General features: G+C 52.4%; 1 protein-coding gene across 1 annotated transcript in view; it reads right to left on the bottom strand.

The window, feature by feature from the left end:
- Positions 1 to 15081, bottom strand: part of KIAA1549 (KIAA1549 ortholog) — a 122956-nt gene extending 107875 nt beyond the window's left edge. Inside the window, exons 1-2 of the mRNA XM_037049290.1 lie at positions 15040 to 15081; positions 13781 to 14876 (exon numbers count right to left, since the gene is read on the bottom strand). Coding sequence (XP_036905185.1) covers positions 13781 to 14876; positions 15040 to 15081 — 1138 coding nt within the window. The remainder of the gene's footprint in view (positions 1 to 13780; positions 14877 to 15039) is intronic.
- Positions 15082 to 18675: the final 3594 nt, after the last annotated feature.

The raw sequence follows: 18675 nt of genomic DNA, 5'->3' as shown, positions 1-18675 counted from the left end.
AACAGGGGGGTGGGAGGGGGAGAAGGGGGGAGAAGGCACAGAAAATAGCATAGATGGTAGGTAGAAAATAGATAGGGGGGAGGGCGAGAATAGTGGGGGAAATATAGAATCCAAAGAACTTGAGACACGTGGTTATAAACTAAGGGGGGGAGAATGGTGGGGGAGGGAGGGGGAGGGTGGAAGGGATTGAAGGGGGGGAATAGAACAACTGTAATGGTATAATCAATAAAATATATTAAAAAAAAAAAGAAAAATACTCTCCTCTGTGCTGGAGGACATGGAACAAGGGTCCCAAAGACGAATTTTAACTTCCTGAAATTTTTTATTTTTAAAGTGTTAGTTTTCATTGGCTAAAATAAAACAAAATGGCACCGCCACACAATACTTTAGCTTTCAAAAGCCTGCTGTTTTCATTTCTTTTAACCACTACTTGGTGAGCACCTGCTATGTGCTGGGCCTAGCATGTGCCTTCCCGTGAGGACTTCTGACACAGGTTGGCGGGGGGGGGGGGGGNGGGGGGAGGGGCAGGGGCCACGGACAGATCAACTGCAGCTCTCTGTCCACAGGGCTCACTCTAGCTAGCAAGCAAGGCCTGTGAGTGGGCGCTCCATGGTGGAGCTCAGAGAATCTTTTTTTTTTTTTTAAGATTTTATTTATTTATTTCTTAGAGAGGGGAAGGGAGGGAGGAAGAGAGGGACAGAAACATCAATGTGTGGTTGCCTTCTGCCCACCCCCTACTGGAGACCTGGCCTGCAACCCAGGCATGTGCCCTAGACTAGGAATTGAACTTGAGACCTTTTGGGTCACTGGCCAGCGCTCAGTCTGCTGGGCCACACCAGCCAGGGCTCATAGAGTCATTCTTAAACATGGACCCAGAGCAAAGGAAACCCTGGCTGAGGGGGGCTCCCACCCGACCCCCAGGATTACGAGGGCTCCTACTAGCTGTGTGACCTTGGGCGAGTTGGCGAACCTCCCTAATCCCTCCTTCCTCTTCTGTGCAATGGGGGTAACAACAGTGCCGACCTAGCAGAGTCGCTGTGTAGGTCAAACAAGACGCACTGCACCCAGCACGAGGTCTGGCACGTAACAAGCACTCTGCAACCACCAGATAATCGTTCCCAGGTCAGCCCTGAGATTTCTGGAGAGAACCAGAGAAAGGGATGGAAAGGGGACCCCCAATGACGATTAGCAAGCAAAGCGATGCAACTTTAAAGGGGGCAATTTTTTTTTTTTTTTTTACCTATGCGTTTGGCCAAGAGAATAATGGTTGGTAACAGCCTGTATTATGGAAGGCAGAAGCAAATGGCACCGATTCACGGCTGGAGAGAATGGCAAGTGCTTCACACTTTCTAGAGAGCAATTTGGCAGCACACATCAAAACTGAATGCATGAGCGCTGCCTAGTCCAGCAATCCTATTTCTTGGAAGGTATCCTGAGGAAATAATTAGAAAGGTGCGTAAAGACAGATGTGCCACGGCAAAAACTGAACGCAGTCTATGCAGTTCTCCATCAGCAGGGAACGGGTTAAACAAAGTCTGGCCCTGGCTGGTGTAGCTCAGTGGATTGAGCGCGGGCCTGCGAACCAGAGGATGGCGGTTCGATTCCCAGTCAGGGCACATGCCTGGGTTGCAGGCCGGTTCCCTGCAGGCCAACTCTCAGCAGGGGACGCACGAAAGGCAACCATACATTGATGTTTCTCTCCCTCTCCTTCCCCTCTAAAGATAAATAAATAAAATCTTTAAAAATAAAAAAAACACGAAGTCTGGAACATCCACAGCATCGAATACAACCATGGAGGGGACCTAAGTTCCCAGCAATGTAAAGCCTCCACAATGGAGTGCAAGTAGGCACACGTGTATGGCAGCAACCGTCCCTTTGCGTAGGTGTGCGTGTGCTTACCTGTGCTTACCTCCCAATTTTAGATTAAATGTCACTAATGTGGGTTAAACCATGCCCTCCCCAAAACCCCTCAGTTGAAGTCCTAACTCCCAGGACCTCAGAGTGTGGCCCTGTCTAGAAACAGGATGGCTATGGAGAGAAGTAGTTTAGATGAGGTCCTGGCGGCACAGGGTGGCCCCTGCTCCAAAGGGACTTTCCTTAGAAAGAGGGGACATGTGCAGACAGACACGCACACCGGGAAAATGCCGCACACAGGGAAGAGAGCAGTTACGGGACCACAAGCCCAGGACGATCAGAGACTAGCCTGGAAGACAGCCTTCCCTGACACCTTCAGAGGGAGCAGGAACACTTGGCCTTGATCTGGAACTCCCAGCCCCCAGGACTACGCGACAATAAACTTCTCTTCCTCAAGCCATTGGGTTAGTGGCACTCCGTTATGGCAGCCCCAGCGAACGGATACAGTCACCTTGTCCATGAGGCCTCCCCAGTCACGGTGATTAAAACTGCAGGTCCTCACCCCCAAGCCTTTGTCTGCTCCCTTGCTTCACGGAACCTGACACCTAAAAACACACCACGTAATTAATTCTGTTCCCTGACACACCCCAGGGGCCCAGCACAGAGCAGGCACTCAAGAAAGACCTACTGGGCCCCAGCTGGTGTGCCTCAGTGGGTTGGGCATCGTCCCCCAAACGGAAAGGTCACCAGTTCGATTCCCGGTCAAGGCACACACCTGGGTTGCAGGCTCCACATTCTGTCCCTGGTCGAGGCGCTTAAAGAAGGCAATCACTTGGTGTTTCTCTCTCACATCAATGTTTCTCTCCCTTTCTTTCTCCCTCCCTTCCCCTCTCTTTAAAATACAAGAAAAAGAAAGAAAAAGGAAAGATCTGCTGGGCAGAGGAAAAAAACACAGAACAAAACATAAATTCTGCCCCAGGGGACAGAGAGAGAGAACAAAGACACATATAAGATGATAGTAGACACCATGGAGAAAAAGAAAGCAGGTTCAGGAGCTAAGAGTTACGGAGGAGATTTTTTTTTTCTAAAAAAAAAAAGAAACAAAACAAACAAAACCATGGGTAGGGAAGGCCTCTGATTCTGTGAGATTTAGGCAGAGCCCCGAAGGAAAGGAAACCATGCAGCCATCTGAGAATGTTCTAGGCTGAGGGAACAGTAAGTACAAAGTATTACAACGAGCATATATCACTTTTATATTCAGGAAAAAAACAATAAAACTATTGTGATCCTGAAAATACGTAAAAATGTTTAACAGCAGAACTGAAAGGGCTAGGAAGAAGAATCTGATTTTCTTAATTCCTGAGACTCTATTCAGGCCCCGGTTGAAAATTCCAACCCCTTCCGAGCATCCCCTCCCCCCGTCCAGTCCTCCATCAAGTGACCATCCAGGCAAAAGCACATATCCATGCAGGGTAGCAACGGGCGAGGTGAGGTGACAGGGACGCAGTCTTGAGACAGAGAGTCCCGGAGATCCTTGCTGGCGCCACAAGCCAAACGACTCTGTCCTCACCACGAGCCCCTGACCTGCTCCCTGTGACCCTCCACCACCACCCCCATCCAGATCTGGCCTGCGCCCACCGCCCTGCCCTCCCAGCCTGTTACCTGCTTCAGCTGGCCTGTTCCCACACCTCTGTCCTGGGCCCCTGCCCTGCGCCCAGCTCTGAACCAATGTTCACTCCTGCCCAGTGGCTGGCTTAGTTCCTACTTAGCCTCACTTTGGTTATTTCTTAGTAATTGTGTGTTGTTGTTTTTTTTAATGACATAAACATACCATATTAACCATTTCTAAGTGTACAGCTAAGAAGCATTAAGTCTGTTCACAGTGTTGTGCAATCAACTCTTCTCGTCTTGCAAAGCTGAAACCCCGAACCCACTAACACCCACCCCAGCCTCCTGTCCCCTCTGCCTCAGCCCCTGGCAACCAATCTACTTTCTCCGTGATTCTGAGACTCCGGGCACCGCCTGTCAGTGGAACCACGCAGTATGCGTCCTTTTGTGACCGGTTTATTTCATTTACCATAACCAAGGTCCATCAGTGTTGCAGTACTGTGTCAGAATTGCCCTCTTTCCCCAGAAGGAATCAAAAGTTCGTTGCGTGCACACACCGCATTCCGTTCATCCGCGCATCGGCTGCTGGGGCGCGTGGGCTGCTTCCGCAGTTTTGACACCTCTACCTCCACCGCAGTTTTGACACCTGTTTGCTTCAGCTATCTCCAGATGCTTCTGAAATCCTTGGCAATGGCCCACCCTGACCCCTGCCGAGATCGGGGTGGGGAAACCGAGGACTGGACAAGGTCTTCCGGAGACGCTCAGCCTGCACACCCAGCCAGGCACCAGCTCAGCTCTGAACCCGCCGCTGCGGCTCCACCTCCGCCTTCCCACTCACCCCGGAAACCCGGGCTGAATGTTTCTCCCCACTAATTAGGGAACAACCAAAAATCTTTGAAATGCACCGAACCTCAGTTGAGAGACTGCCTAGGCCTGCCAGAGGTCCTCAAACCTCAGTGTGCATACAAATCACAGGAGATGCTCTTAAAAGGAAGGTTCTGGGGCAGAACCTCACAGTGTGCCTTTGTAACAGGCTCCCGGCTGGCGCTGAGCTGCCGGTCCTAGCGACTTCCCACCAGTTCCCACCTGTCCCCTGGGCTCCGCCCAAGTTCCCCTAGACGCTGGCTTCAGAAGACGGCTTGTTTTGGATGTCTGAGGCGTCCCCCTTTGAAAGCTTCCCAGCAGTATTTACCCAGGGCTTTCGAGCGGCCCTGCAGGCTGTCTGGCTCCACACTGAATCCTAGCACCCAAAACAGTAGCTTTGGGGGCTTCCTTCCACAGGCCCACACAGGACACAAGGGAACAAAGAGAGAAGCAAGGAGAGTTTCCAAGTGACTCCACAGGGCTGCGAACTGCCTGCCAAACACCAGGAGGAAGAGCCCCTGACCTCCTGCCTGGACAAGCCCTTCCCAGCAGAAACCCAGGACCACTGCCTCCCGCGCACTTCCCGCCAAGGCTCAGGCCACCCAGGGCTGCCGAGGAGATGAGGGGAGAGCAGCAGTCAGGCCTCCCAACTTCAGCGGGGCCTTGCCACGGCCCAGCCATTCATTCAGGCGCCACTTCATTTCCTTGAAAACCAGCTGCATTTTTCTCAGACTCCCAAGTCCCCCTCTGAGTTGTCCTCCTTTCACAAGACAGTGTCATCTACCACTCTCCACGGAGTCACCCAACCCTCACAGCCCCCATCTCCAGAGTGAGGCTGAGTCTCCTTCTGTCTTGCTGCTCTCCCAAAGGAACCCCAGACTCTTGCCCTGGCCCCATAACCTCCGAATCCCTGAGACTTCACTCCGCCCTCGATGCCTCCCTCTCCAGCAACGGCTGTCTGCTCCAGCCCCACGCCATATTGCTTTATGCCTCTCTGCTTCCTCACCTGCACAGGTGGCCCTAGCTTACCACACCTCCTTTTTCCATCCCCTCACTTACTGTTTTAGTTCACTGCTGGGACAAACACACAGCAGCAGGTGGCCCTCTGACAGCTGCTGGTCTGTCACCGTGAAGCACACCCGGGAGTTGAGAAACGACGCCAGTCCCTGGATCAAAGGAGGATGATATTCCATCGTCCAATCACGTCACTTCCCCTCTCTTACTGGTCCCTTTCGGTACCCCAACATTCTGAATTGTCTGCACCCACTGTGGGCAATTTTCTCATTAGCCCCTATACCCAGATCTGCACTCCCTGCCCATTCCATCAACCTAGCAGCTGCGGGCACAGGCTGCGGACTCAGGCTTGGAGCATCGTGGAAACCCTGGGCGGCCAGCACAGACGTCTAAGCAAGAAGGAGGTGATGGGAGCAGACGTGTGTCCACCAGGAGCCTCCAGCTGAAGGCGGAGGAGGAAGTGGCTAGAGGAAGCCCAGAAACAGGGGCTGCGTCAGAGCTGGCAAGAATGATGGTGGAGGCCTCCGTGAGGATGGGGGCCATGGGCATGAGAGCGAAAAGTGGACAGAAAAAAGAGAGACTGAGCCCCCCTGCAGTGAGCAGTCTTTGGGTCATGTCCCTTCAATCACTGANCCAGCACAGACGTCTAAGCAAGAAGGAGGTGATGGGAGCAGACGTGTGTCCACCAGGAGCCTCCAGCTGAAGGCGGAGGAGGAAGTGGCTAGAGGAAGCCCAGAAACAGGGGCTGCGTCAGAGCTGGCAAGAATGATGGTGGAGGCCTCCGTGAGGATGGGGGCCATGGGAATGAGAGCGAAAAGTGGACAGAAAAAAGAGAGACTGAGCCCCCCTGCAGTGAGCAGTCTTTGGGTCATGTCCCTTCAGTCACTGAGGATTTGGCATCCCACGCACGGACCTTTCTATCTCTTCTCGGCAAACCCAACGTCTATAGGCTATTCACCCCAAATCTTCCACCACAGCAATAGACTGCCAAGGCTACACGCTGCCCTGGGTCATTCACCTGGACCAACCCCAGAGTTGATCCATTCTGAAGCCTTAAATGCCAGCACCCATCCTCCAGCCCTCACCCCATCTCACTGCTCACCCACGGCTTCTGGCCCTTCCTCATCCAGCCTCGATTCCAGACCGCAGCATCCAGACCATGTCTTGCCCTCAGTTCCCCTAGACTCTTCACCACACCTGCCCTAGAAGACCCAACCCTGACTCAGCCAATCGCCTGCTTTCCTGGCCACGCTCACAATGTCAGATGCTGCAGGACAAAAATCACAACGCGGATGCTCAGGCAATACTAGAAACTTCTCCCATCGCCTTAGACTTCACTCCCAACCTTCCACCAGTCCCCTCCAGTTCCTTCTCCTGACACCATGTCTCCCCAACCCTGCCGATAGTCCACCTGTCTGCCCACATGAACATCCTCACGTCGGGTGACCTATCCTTCTATTATTTCTGCTCTTAAATTTTCAACCACTCACCCTGGCTGGTGCGGCTCAGCGCACTGAGTGCTGGCCTGCAAATCAAAGGGTCACTGGTTCAATTCCCAGTAGAGAGGCACGTGCCAGGGTTGCGGACCAGGTTCCCCAGTAGGGGGCGCTCAAGAGGCAAGCACACAGTGATATCTCTCCCTCTGTTTCTCCCCCCCTTCCCCTCTGTAGAAATAAATACGTAAAATCTTGTGTAAAAAATTTTCCAACCACTCTATCTTTACTGATTCTTCTTGGAAGTCTATAAACGTGGTCAAGTCCATAACACGTTTCTAAAATCTCCATCAACCCTATTCCACCTTTCAGTGGTAACCGAAACCTCACCAGGTACAAGGGTCACTAGCATAGTTTACCAATCACGACCATAAAACCTCCAGCAGTCCCTGATGCAGTAGGTCTAGCTCGACTGTGACCGTGACCGAGAACTCCAGGTGATTCTGCTCAAGTAGCCCTCACACCAGCCTTTGAGAAATAGCTCTGGGCAGCCACCGAAGACAGGATGCAACGACCACCCACATAAAAACTGTCCCCTCCCCTGGGTTTCACGACACCACTTTGTCGGACGGTCCCTCTGTTTCCCCTGTGGGCTCTTTCTTCTCTTCCCCAGTCCTGAAGGTTATTTTCCTGGACCTTTGTCCTTGGCCTTCTCTTCCAAGTACAGGCACTTGCTCAGTCGGGTCTCCCAGGTCCAAGACTGTCGCTACCATCAAACGCACCCATTTAACACACTTTTTTCAAAGGGCTGCATCTGAGATGAACAGATGCATGGATGCAGGTACTGGTGATACCCCACACGGTACACGGCAGGTGGGCATGTGCACCGACCAACCGCAAGGGCTTCTGTTCTAAAGCAGCCTCCAGGGCTCCTGCTCGCTGAGCATTAACCCTTCAGCTGCTGGATCTTGGGAAGGCTGGGGGCAGGGGGATCCCAGGAGAAGAACCCCAAGAGATGGCATGAAATGAAGGCCCAAGGAATTTAGGAGGATGGGCATGCTCAGTATAACAGTTATTTACCAGCTGCACAGAAGCATGTGGGTATTTTAACAACCAGCCCCATGTCCATAATGAATGAGTGAGTTATGAATCAGGGCGGGTCCAGAAAACCCTTCTGTTCTGAAGTTGCCTGATTAAGTGAAATGGGGCTCTTGCACACCATTTGCACAGATCCGGTCTGTCCCAAAGGTGGGCGTATCTCAAGGTCTCTGAAGATCTGGATGGGCTCCAGAGTTATCTGGGCTGACTCGGGCTCCCGAGATCCGTCCCAGAAGGTTGCAAAGGGGAGGCATTACTTTTCAGCTCAGTGCTTCTCAAAGTTCAAGTGTGCAAGGGAAATCACCCCAGGGCCTTGTGAGGTGCAGACCCAGAAGGTCTGGGGTGGGGCCTGGGACGCCGCACATCCAGCAAGCTCCCAGATGGCAATGAGGCTACAGGTCTGTGGACCACACTTCCAGTAGCAAAGGTGAGATTTCCCCTAAGGAGGAGGAGGAGCAATGCCTGAAGCTGTAGGCGATAGCACTAGGGACCTAAAGCATTACCGAGCAGGATGGGGGAGAGGGAGAAACAAAGAGAAAGATGAAGAGAGGGCCGAGCAGGTATCCTGGGGGTGTGAACGCAGGAGGGAAGAGTTGAGGAGGGTTTACTGAAAAAGAACTGAATGTAGCGGTGAGCGTGAACCGCCTTCTGTGGGCCCCTGGGCTACACAGTCCACAGGACAGTGAGACAGCAACACTCACAAACATTCAGTCAACACAGGACAGTCGCTATCTGTGACAAGCACACTCCAAGACAGCCTACATGTGGGCATGAGAGGCAAGAGCTGGCCGAGAACTCAGTGGCCATCCCAGAGACCCCTTCTTGCAGTGATGAAGAAACCCAAGACCAGGTAACTTGTCCACAGTCACCAAGCCAGCCAGCAGCAGCAAAGGGCCCACACAGGTCTGCCAGCTCACGGTCCAACGCGCTTTCCCACCGATCCTGCTGCAAGGCATGTGAAAGAGGAACCCTGTCGCTGGGAGCTGCAGCTGAAAGGTGGGTGGTCACAACTTGGCAACAAATTAGATCGGTTAGAACGGCATCTTCCTATCTGGGAAAATGAAGCTAGCGTGAGTATAATTACAGTAATTAGCAGCCTCAAGCACCCGGGGCACTGAGAGAAAACCTGTGGCTTCCCCAGCCCCTGGCGACTTTTAGCAACGCCCTGGCTGGGCTCTGTTTTCGGGATTAAGGGAGGCATTTCCTGACAAAGGCTGCGACAGCTGTTCCCCAGGGAACAGGAGTGAGAATTTCGAATGAAGTCCTTGGAGGCAGGCCTTTTGACTCCCAACCCAAGGAAAGCCAAGCGAACAAACGAGACAGGCGGGGAACATAACTGTTTCAATGTTGTGGCTTCGAAGCAACTGTTCTAACAACGGAAAGAGAATTGCAAGATATTAAGTGGCATACCCTGCCCCCCAAATGCTATTACAGTTTCAGTTACTGGATTTATAGTATCTGGATCAGTGGTCCTGAAGTTTAAAGTGCCTTCAAATCAGCTGTGAAGTTGTTAAAAATGAAGATTTCCCAGGTACCCCCACCAAAAATTCTAACGTGGGTCAAGGGTGAGCCCCAGAAATCTACAGTCTTAACAGGCAACATCCTTCCCACCACTCCCAAGGTGATAATGCCGGAGGTTGAGGGCTCACACTTTTAAACATTTATCTTAATCTTTGTTTACAGGATACTAAACCACTTAAAAAGTATAACAAATATTCACCTCAAAATGGCTAAGAATAAAATAGCACATCAAGCAAGATAAAAATTTAGCCTGCCGTAAGTATAAATGCAAAACAGCTGATTTTGAAATGAAAAAAATACAAAACAAAACAGCTGATTTTGCTAATCACAATAATCAAAAACTTCTGAATTTCAAAATTATGTAAAAATTTTCACAACACTATTGGAAGGGGAAAATGTCACACACAGGAGAAAAACGATGTTTGCTACCCATGATATAAATAGAAAGACTTAGCCCTACCTGGTATAGCTCAGGGGACTGAGCACCAGCCTGTGAACTAAAGGGTCGCTGGTTCAATTCCCAGTCAGGGCACGTGCCTGGGTTGCCAGCCAGGTCCCCGGTGCAGGGTATGCAGGAGGCAACCACACATTGATGTTTCTCTCCCTCTCTTTCTCCCTCCCTTCCCCTCTGTCTAAAAGTAAATAAAAAATTGAAAAGTAAATAAACAAATAGAAAGATTTAAATATACATACCACAACAGATACATGAGCAAAAACACAGAGAAAGTTCATTGACTACAATACAAACAACAAAAAATACTCAACTCCAAAGGAAAGAAATGTATTAGAACTTTATTTAACATGGATTTTAAAACTATTAATAATATTCAATGCTAGTGATGTTGATATGAATCATGCTACCACATCAACTGCTAAGGTTTATTTCAGCATTACAGTTTTATATAAAAAGTTGGTTCAATAAACAACCACTATTAGGCACCCATCACACTGTCCAAATCATGCAAAGATGCAGCCTGGTGGGCCTCAGATTTAAGTTACATTCTAATTTCCCTTCTAGAAATATATCCTTAAAAAAAAAAAAGCCCACACACAAAGAAATTTAGACAAAGCCTCACCTACATAGCTATTATTATAGCATTGTTTATAACAGCCAAAAAAACTGGAAATAATAAAGGAATTGTTAACTAATTATTAGGATGAAAAATTGTGTTTTCAAACAATTAACAGGGAAATGATGAAGTTAAATATTGAGTGGAAAACAGTAAATACAATTGTGCAAGTAATTCAATTTTAATTTTTTCACCGTTAACAAAGGAAAGACAAAACTACTTGCAGTGTCTTCTGTGGGTCATGGGAGGACTTCCTGTTTTCTCTACTTTTCTAGTTATTTGCAAAGTTCCCAGTTGCATTAGAACTATTATGCTGAGAAACACTTATCCCTGAAGAAACACCATGAAAAAATGGGCACAATCCTTTCCTTTTACGTCGTGGGGGTAGGGTCTCCTAAAAGCACAACATTCAAAAGCGAATCCCAAGTCTCCCCAATTGTTTCCACAACAGCGGACAGTCGAGACCAAACTTACAAATGTTGAAACAAACAAAAATGGGCACATTCAAAATGCTGAATGAAGTGGAAAGAGACAAGAAACCGATAAAACACAGAACTTTTAAACAAAGCCTGAAAGCGGACTCCATTGAACAAAAGTTCAGGAGGAAAGAGAAACCCCCTGAAGGAGCAGGGAGTTTTCAGACCACCACAGAAGGGACTGGAGCCTACCTTCAGAAATCCAAAACGGGTTTAAGACGTCCCCTGTTCTGACTGATGCCGCTTACGCTTTAGAGAGACCACCAGGTCCGAGTAAAGCAAAGCCTCCGCCACCCCCACTCTGACGGTGAAAATACAACACTCGGAGCTGGGAGCCAGAGGGTCCTGGTGGCACAGACCGAAGACCGGGGCCAAACAGCTGAAATGCAACCTCTTCCCAGGGTCAACCGCCACTCACCATGCATTAGGAAGCCACCCTGCACGGGCGTCAGTCCTCACAGCCTTGTGGATCGGGGACCACCTTTGACAGATCTGCCCTGGAACACTTTCAACTCACTGCCTTTCTCGCCCGCGAACGGTCCACATGAGGGTCAGCGGTGGCTTGCGCACAGCTTTGTGCTTCCAAATTGGATCCTTGAGGACAGCTGCCTCCTACTCAGCACCCAACCTAGAAGCAGCTGCGTGAACCGGAGGCGCCCAATACACAAATTAGTGAGAGGATGAAGACTCTGCTTCTGCAATGTCGGCTCTCAAGTGGACGTATAACTCATTTCATGTCTCCGGGTTGGACACAGGGACACCTCGGAGACGTTGCAGCTTGGGTCACTTCCAGGACGCCCTAATAAAGCGAGTCGTGATCTTTTTGTGGGTGGAGGGTATTGCCTTCGATTTTAAAACAACGCAACACCTGTGAAGTGCAATGAACCCGCGTGCAATAAAACAGGGGTCTGGCTGTATTTGTATTGTGGGTGGAGGGGAAATGGCAACAGACTTCTAAAGAAGAGAAAGTTATGGAGGGACAGAACAAACTGCTCCACTATTGATATCGGAATTATCAAAACAACCACTTATATCCGCCATCTCTCCAACATATCCAAGATGGCCACATTGGCATGGGGAAGCTGTATAGAGATTAAGTGCACAGAGTTTGGAGTCAAACTAACCTAAACTCCTGCAGCCTTAGTTTCCTCATCTGTAAAATGGGGACAGTGATGCCCACCCCACAAGGAGACTGGGTCTTGTATCTAGAATGTAGCACTCGGCACACAGGCAGCCCTCAGTAAATGGAAAGGATTGGTTTGCCTGTCCCGCCGCCGATGACCCCATCAGTATCAGGTGGGCTTTCTTTGTTGACTAAAGCCAAGGGCAGTCTTCACAATCATCTCTTCTCACAGAAAACCCAGGGTCTCCTCTCCTCTCTGGACACACAGGGTTGCCACACGCAGAGAGAACTGGGCCCTGAGGTGCTACATGGAGGCAAAGTCGCTTGCAGCCTCGATAGACTCCGGGGAAGAGGCCCGTCTTGCAGGCGCAGCTCCGAGTGGCTTCTTAGGGCTCCACTGGCTGGGGGAAAGCTCTGCGGAAGGCCCGGGGGGGGGGGGGGGGGGGGGGGGTGAGCCTACAGGTCAGGGCAGCGGGGTGAGCTGGAAAGTGATGACTCTGCACAAACTAGCTTGTGACCTTGAGCAAGTCAGCTTCCTCTTCAGTAAAAGGACTGGTTCCATTCTGCTCTCCCCGGAGTCTCCCCCTGGGCTTCCCTCCTGGGGACCAGCCCCCCCCCCCCGCAGCGCTTGTTGTAATTCCAACAGCAAGGGCCCAGGGACACCTTCCAATGTGTCCGCTTCCTTCCAAAGCCACTTGGCAGTCCTCTGGCCCTGCTCCCATGAGAAGGGAGGATTCAGAGTAGCGTCCGTGGCTTTCTGTCTTTGCTCTGTGTCCACCCACAGCTGCTCGCTCCACCTTTCCTTTTCGGCCCCCAAAGTGGTCAAGGGTGCGCGCGCCGGAGGCCACCACTGGCTTACAGCCCGTCAGCTCAGAGATGGTTTCCAGACCATCCTGTGTGTGTGTATAGGCTCAGGGTGGACAAATAAACATTTCAGAGGAGCAATATGAATTAAATCATTTCCTGAACAACAAAACCCGCCTACAGTGCTTCTTCATAAATCATGCTCTTAATTCCAGGCTGACGACCCGTCGGTAAACTGCATCCATTATAAAAACAACCCCGACTCCTTTCATGCCTTGACACTTGAGAATCACAATATTTGCACACTCTATTGTACTAATGCCTTTGCAGAAGTAAAAGCAATAATAGCTAGTTCCCTGGAAAGACCCATCCATGGCCAGGGCGCTTTCCAAGAGAGATTCTTTGAATGTTCTTTGTGTCCTGGTGTACTGGGGGACACGGCCAGCCTTCCTGCATCTGGGGGACGCAGGGATACTCAGAGTAATGCAACACCGCTTGAAAGCACACACACACACAAGCCCCGAATGTCCCCCCCTCCGCCTGACATAAAGTGTTATTCCCAAATATTTTATATACCAGTGATACAGCCATGCACAAATACAATTCCACTGCCTGCATTTTGCAGGGAAAATAAAGGCACATTCGGAGACGAAGCCAGCAGACCCGCCTCGGGCTCCGAGGATAACAGGATAGCTTTGCAGATGATTAGCAAGACTGGCCACAATCCGCTAGCACTCTGCTTTTATCTTCTCCGTACCTTTCTTTGCTGGGCCCAAGAAGAATGGAAAAGCATCTCAAGAAGGCAGGGCGAGGGAGCGGTGGAGAATAAAAGAGTCTGGGCGGGGAAAGCCGGATTTTGAAAATAGCAGCAATAAAGGAAGGCAGGGTCGGCCCGAGGGTCTCCGCGGTGCTTACCTGGGGCGCACGAGGCCGGCCGGGCCAGCAGCAGCAGCCAGAGGCCGGGGAGCAGCAGCCCCGGGCGGCGGCGGCGGGCGGAAGGCCCGCGGCCGCTCGGCCCCGGGACCAGCGCGACCCCGGCGCGGGTCTTCCCGTCCATGGCCGCGCCTCGGCGTCGGCGCCGCGCCCCCGGCAGTCCCGGCCCGGCCTCGCGGCTCGGCGCTCTCAGACCCGGAGAGGCAGCCGCGGCGGCGGCGGCGGCAGCTGGGACGGGGCGCCGCGCACCGGCGCGGAGGGAGGCCGGCGAGGCGGGGGCGGGCCGGGGGCCGGAACCGCGCGGACAGGGGCCGCCAGCCGCACGCCCGCCTCGCCGCTCCGCCCCCTTCGGAGCCTGGGAGCTGCTGCCCGGCAACGCGCGGGCCCGGGCGCGGGCGGGCGAGCACCACCTCCCGGCCGGCCGGGTGCCTGCCTGCGCGGTGGCCGGACGGCGGACGCGGGGCTCGGGTGCGCCGGGGCTGCGCGGCGCGGGGCCGGGCCGGGTCCTCCCCCAGGACCCGCCTCCCGAGAGGGGGCGCGGGCGGACGCGGGAGGCCCGGGCCCGGCCGGGAGCCGGCGCTGCGCGGCCCCGCACCCCACGCCGGGTCCCGCCGCCCGGTGGCCCCGCGCGTTCCGTCCCGGGGGGCGCCCGGAGAGAGGGAAGGAGGCGGGCCAGCGGGGTCAGAGCCGGAAACCTGGCCTCTCGCTCCTCCTCCGGCGCCCGGCTTCGCTCGGCCGGAGTGTGTGCGGGGCAGCAGGTGTGAGCGGGACGCCCGCGTTTGTAGGACAGTCTTCGGGGCTGCAGCGAGGACAAAGCCGAGGAAAGGTCGGCTCGCTTCCCAGGAGCCTGACTGGCAGTAGAGGGGGTGAGAAAAGCGCCCGTGCAGCCCGGCCCACCCTCTCTCCAGTCCACAGGCTCTGCCTGCCGTACGGGTCCCTGGGACGGGACGCGCGGGATCAGGGAGGCCCACACACTCCTCGCCACGTAGTAGGCCTTCAGAAGGCGCCTGTCGAACCGAACTGAAGTGGTGCTGGAGAGAACCGCGTTTGTCCAGGCCCTTTTAGAGAAAGCAGCGCTCTGGGGAGGTGGAGAGAATGTCAGAGGATTAGCGTTTGGGGGTTAGAGTTGGCGGGGGGGGGGGGGGGGGGGGGGGNGCGGGGGGCTGGGGGGCGGGGAGTGGAGGAAAGCGAAGAAGGGAGTTAATGTTTGTCCAGGACCTGCTGCGTGCCAGGCATCTAACCCCGAAGCCGCTCTGCGGTTTAGAGGTCTTCCAGTGTGGCATCGGCGATTCTGAACCTTTGCATCTGCTGCAGCGCGCTAGACGGGGCACGAAAGGTCTGAGGTGCAGACTCGGCCGCGCTAGCCCGGGAAACGATGGCGGACGGTAACAAATGCGAATGGTCCACAATGACAGATAGGACGGCCGAGGTCGTGCTTCAGGCCCTTTGCCCGACGGGGCCCATCCTTGCAGTTCAACCCCTCCGGTCAGTAACGGGCCCTTCTCAGGCTTCCTTCTATGAGCACCTACCCGTTCGTTTCCAGGAAGATAATTGAGAATGAAGGTTAAAGACAGCTTTTGTTGATGTGTCTAATTTGTACTCTCTTATGCCTCCACGTCATTATAAACAGTTCTGCTCCCCCTCTCACCCCTCCCCCCGCATGAACGGGAAGCTTTGCAGACCTTGCCCTCTGGCCCGTGAACCCCAGGTGAGTAACTATGTAGAGGCAACGGCTGTCCTGGCCTGTCTGCTCCCGGGATACAATGGCCCCAGATTTGGGACCTCTTCTTCACACTTTTCTTCATTCTCTGAACTCATTGTGGGAAAACTTCATTTGACCACCTTGGGGTGATTCTTGAATTGTCTAGTCCTGTTATTTTATCTTTCATGAAATTAGGCTGGGCCTCTCCAACCAAGTTAACATGAGGTTTGAGGTTGGTGTCCTCCTGCTTAGGGGTTTCCAAAGCGCAGGGTGGCGGGGTAAACCCTCATTATGCATTTGCTGATTTCAACCAGAGCATCCACCCCCACCCCCCCCACCCCACCCCCCACCCCCCGGGGAAGAGGTTTAACCTTTCAGGTGTGGCCCCAGTCTCCAGTGAGCACCCACCCACCCCAGAACCCAGGGGGTCAGGGGAGGGAGGTTCCCTCTGGATTCTCCGGCAATGCAAGGAGACGAAATGTTGAGGCAGACATTGAGAAGGGCTTCACATCCTTTGGGAATAAAAGTCACAATTTTGAGATAATAGAAATGACTGAAGGTCACCAACTTTCCCAGGAAAGCGAGATCCCTAGGGCCCCAGGGTTTCCTAACTTCAAAGGCGTAAAACCGATACTCCTTCTGTTAGGATCCAGAGCGTCCCCTTCGGTGTTTAGGAAAATGCCTCCCCGAGGCTCCAGCAGTTCAGCCGGTGCATTTGGTGACTCGGAAGTCCAAGACAGAATGAGTGGTAGGAGGTAGGTAGGGTGTGTGTGCATGTGCGTGTGCACATACATGCCCCCACGTGGATGCCCACACACACTCGCCTGACATGAAGCCAAGGCCTTAGGGCATTCACACTAGGGAACACTTCTGAGTCCCTACCGTGACCTGTTCCTTGGCGGGGGTGGGAGGGGGTGTAAAAGAAGCCATTTTAGAGGTTTTTGCACCCACTTCTCATTTTATAGATAAAGAAACAAGCCGAAGAGATTGGTTTATTCACCTCAGGCTCAGCCCCCATCTTCCGTAAACCACATAGCGGCTGGGAGAAGGGAGAAGTAGCTTAGGTCCTCAAAAGGCTTACAGTCTGGTTTGGGGAGGAGAAACAGGGTCCATCCCCTGCAGACTGACCCAAAACCGGTTCCAGCTTGCAAGGGCCCCATTCGGGCCTCCTCCAACTGCACCCTCCCCGCCTTGGAAGAAGTCTGAGAGACCCAGGGGATACCCCACCAGAGGCCCAGAACCCCCTGCCCACCCCACCCCAGGCTCACTGCCTCCCAAAAGGTGGGCCAATGGCAGGTGTCTGGTCCCAAGGGGTGGCCAAGGAGTAGCCGTGTGCAGGGAAGTGGTGGACCTCACACATGCGGGTAGAGTGAGATCAGCCCGTGAAGCCTAAGGAGTGAAGCGAAGAACGAGGCATGAGAAAAGGAGAAACCAGCTCTGTACTCCTGTGGCAACTGAGCTGCCATATTCCTGCTCAGAACTCAGAGTCCAAGAATTACCTGATGGTGGGCTTGATCACGCCTGCCTTGTCTGCTGGGGGTTGTTACCAGGATTACACACAATAGGATGAATATCCAGGAAGTTCATACATTAAACTCAAGAAATTTTTCCGGGGCACTTACTATACACCGGGCACTGCCTTGGGCTCTGTGGACACAACAGCAAACAAAACAAAGGCTTCTCCTCATGGGATGTGCATTCCAGTGAGAAGAGACGGGCAATAAATCGATGAGTGCCTATAAATGTCACTCGAACAAGTGGCAGTGAGCCATGGGGATATCTGGGGCAGCGGGTTCTAGGCAGAGGCAGGAACCAGTGCAAAGTAGAGAAGAAGCGAGAATGGAGTAACCGTTTACAAAGAATCCACTGAGTGGCTACTGGGGAAGTGTCCTGCGGAGCGATGGGCAAACGAACTCGCTACGGTTTTCTCAAAGAGCTGACAATCTCACAGAAAAAATAAACTCAAAAAATAACGGTGATGCAAAATAGACTGTCGTAAGTGACAGGAGGAAGTACGGAACATGGCGAAGCAGGCAGAAGTCATATTTGATGGGGGACACGGGGAGCTTTGTGGTGGAGCTGCAGCGGAGTTCCGCCGTATGGAATTCTTAAAGGACGAGGAGGATCTGCCAGCTTAGGACGCAGACAGGACGGGTGTGCCAGGTGGAGGGGATGGTGTGAACAGGGCCATGGAGGGAGGAACGCATGGGACTTATCTAGCTAGTGTGCTAGGGATCCGTGGGAACAATGGTCCGCAGCTCTGGCTGCATAATAAAATCATCTGGACCAAAAAACAAAACAACAAAAAAACACCCTGGTCGTACATCAGACCAACTAAATCCAAATCTCTGCAGAGAAGGCTTGGCAGTCGTGTCTTTAAAAAGCTCCCCCCTGGCCCCTGTGTCTCAGTTGGTGAGAGCGTCATTCTACATACCAAAAGGCTGGGGGTGTGATTCCCGGTCGGGGCACAGACCTAAGTCACGAGATCAATCCCCAGTCAGGGAGGTATGAGAGGCAAATGATTGATGTTTCTCGCATCAATGTTTTCTCTCTCTCCCTTCCTGTATCTCTAAAATCAATACACATTTTTAGAAATTTTCTTAAAGCTTCCCATGATTCTGATGTGCACTCGGGAGCAAGAGCCATGGAAAAGAGTATGGAGGATCTACAAAATATTAAGACTGGAACTACCATGTGAACCCCCATTTCTGGGCATACATCCAAAGGAAATAACTATTATGAAGTGATACGTGCATTCCTGATACTCACCTCGGTGTTATTCCCAGTAGCCAAGATATGGACACAGCCTAAGTGCCCACTGATGGGTGAGTAGATAAAGACATTGTGATGTGTAGATATGATGTGTAGATATAATGGAATATTACTCAGCTATGAAAAAGAAGGAGATCGCCTCAATTCTGACAACATGGGTGGACCTTACAGGCATTATGCGACTTGAAATAAATCAGACAGAGAAAAATAAATTCTATAAGCTCTCGTTTGCCTGCGGAATCTAAAAACATCCAGCTCATGGTAACAGAGAGCAGAGCGGTGGTCATCAGCGACCAAGGAGTGGGGGGGCACAGGGAGATGTTGGTAAAAGGGCGCAAACTTCCTGTTATAGGATGAATGAGTTCCGAGGATCTAACATACAGCAATGGCGGCTGCCGTTAAT

The sequence above is a fragment of the Sturnira hondurensis genome, unplaced genomic scaffold, assembly GCF_014824575.4.
Source record: "Sturnira hondurensis isolate 20B ecotype Veracruz unplaced genomic scaffold, ASM1482457v3 Scaffold0006437, whole genome shotgun sequence".
NCBI lineage: Eukaryota > Metazoa > Chordata > Mammalia > Chiroptera > Phyllostomidae > Sturnira > Sturnira hondurensis.
Note: the sequence above shows the minus strand (reverse complement) of the source record. Positions and strands in the feature narration are given on the sequence as shown.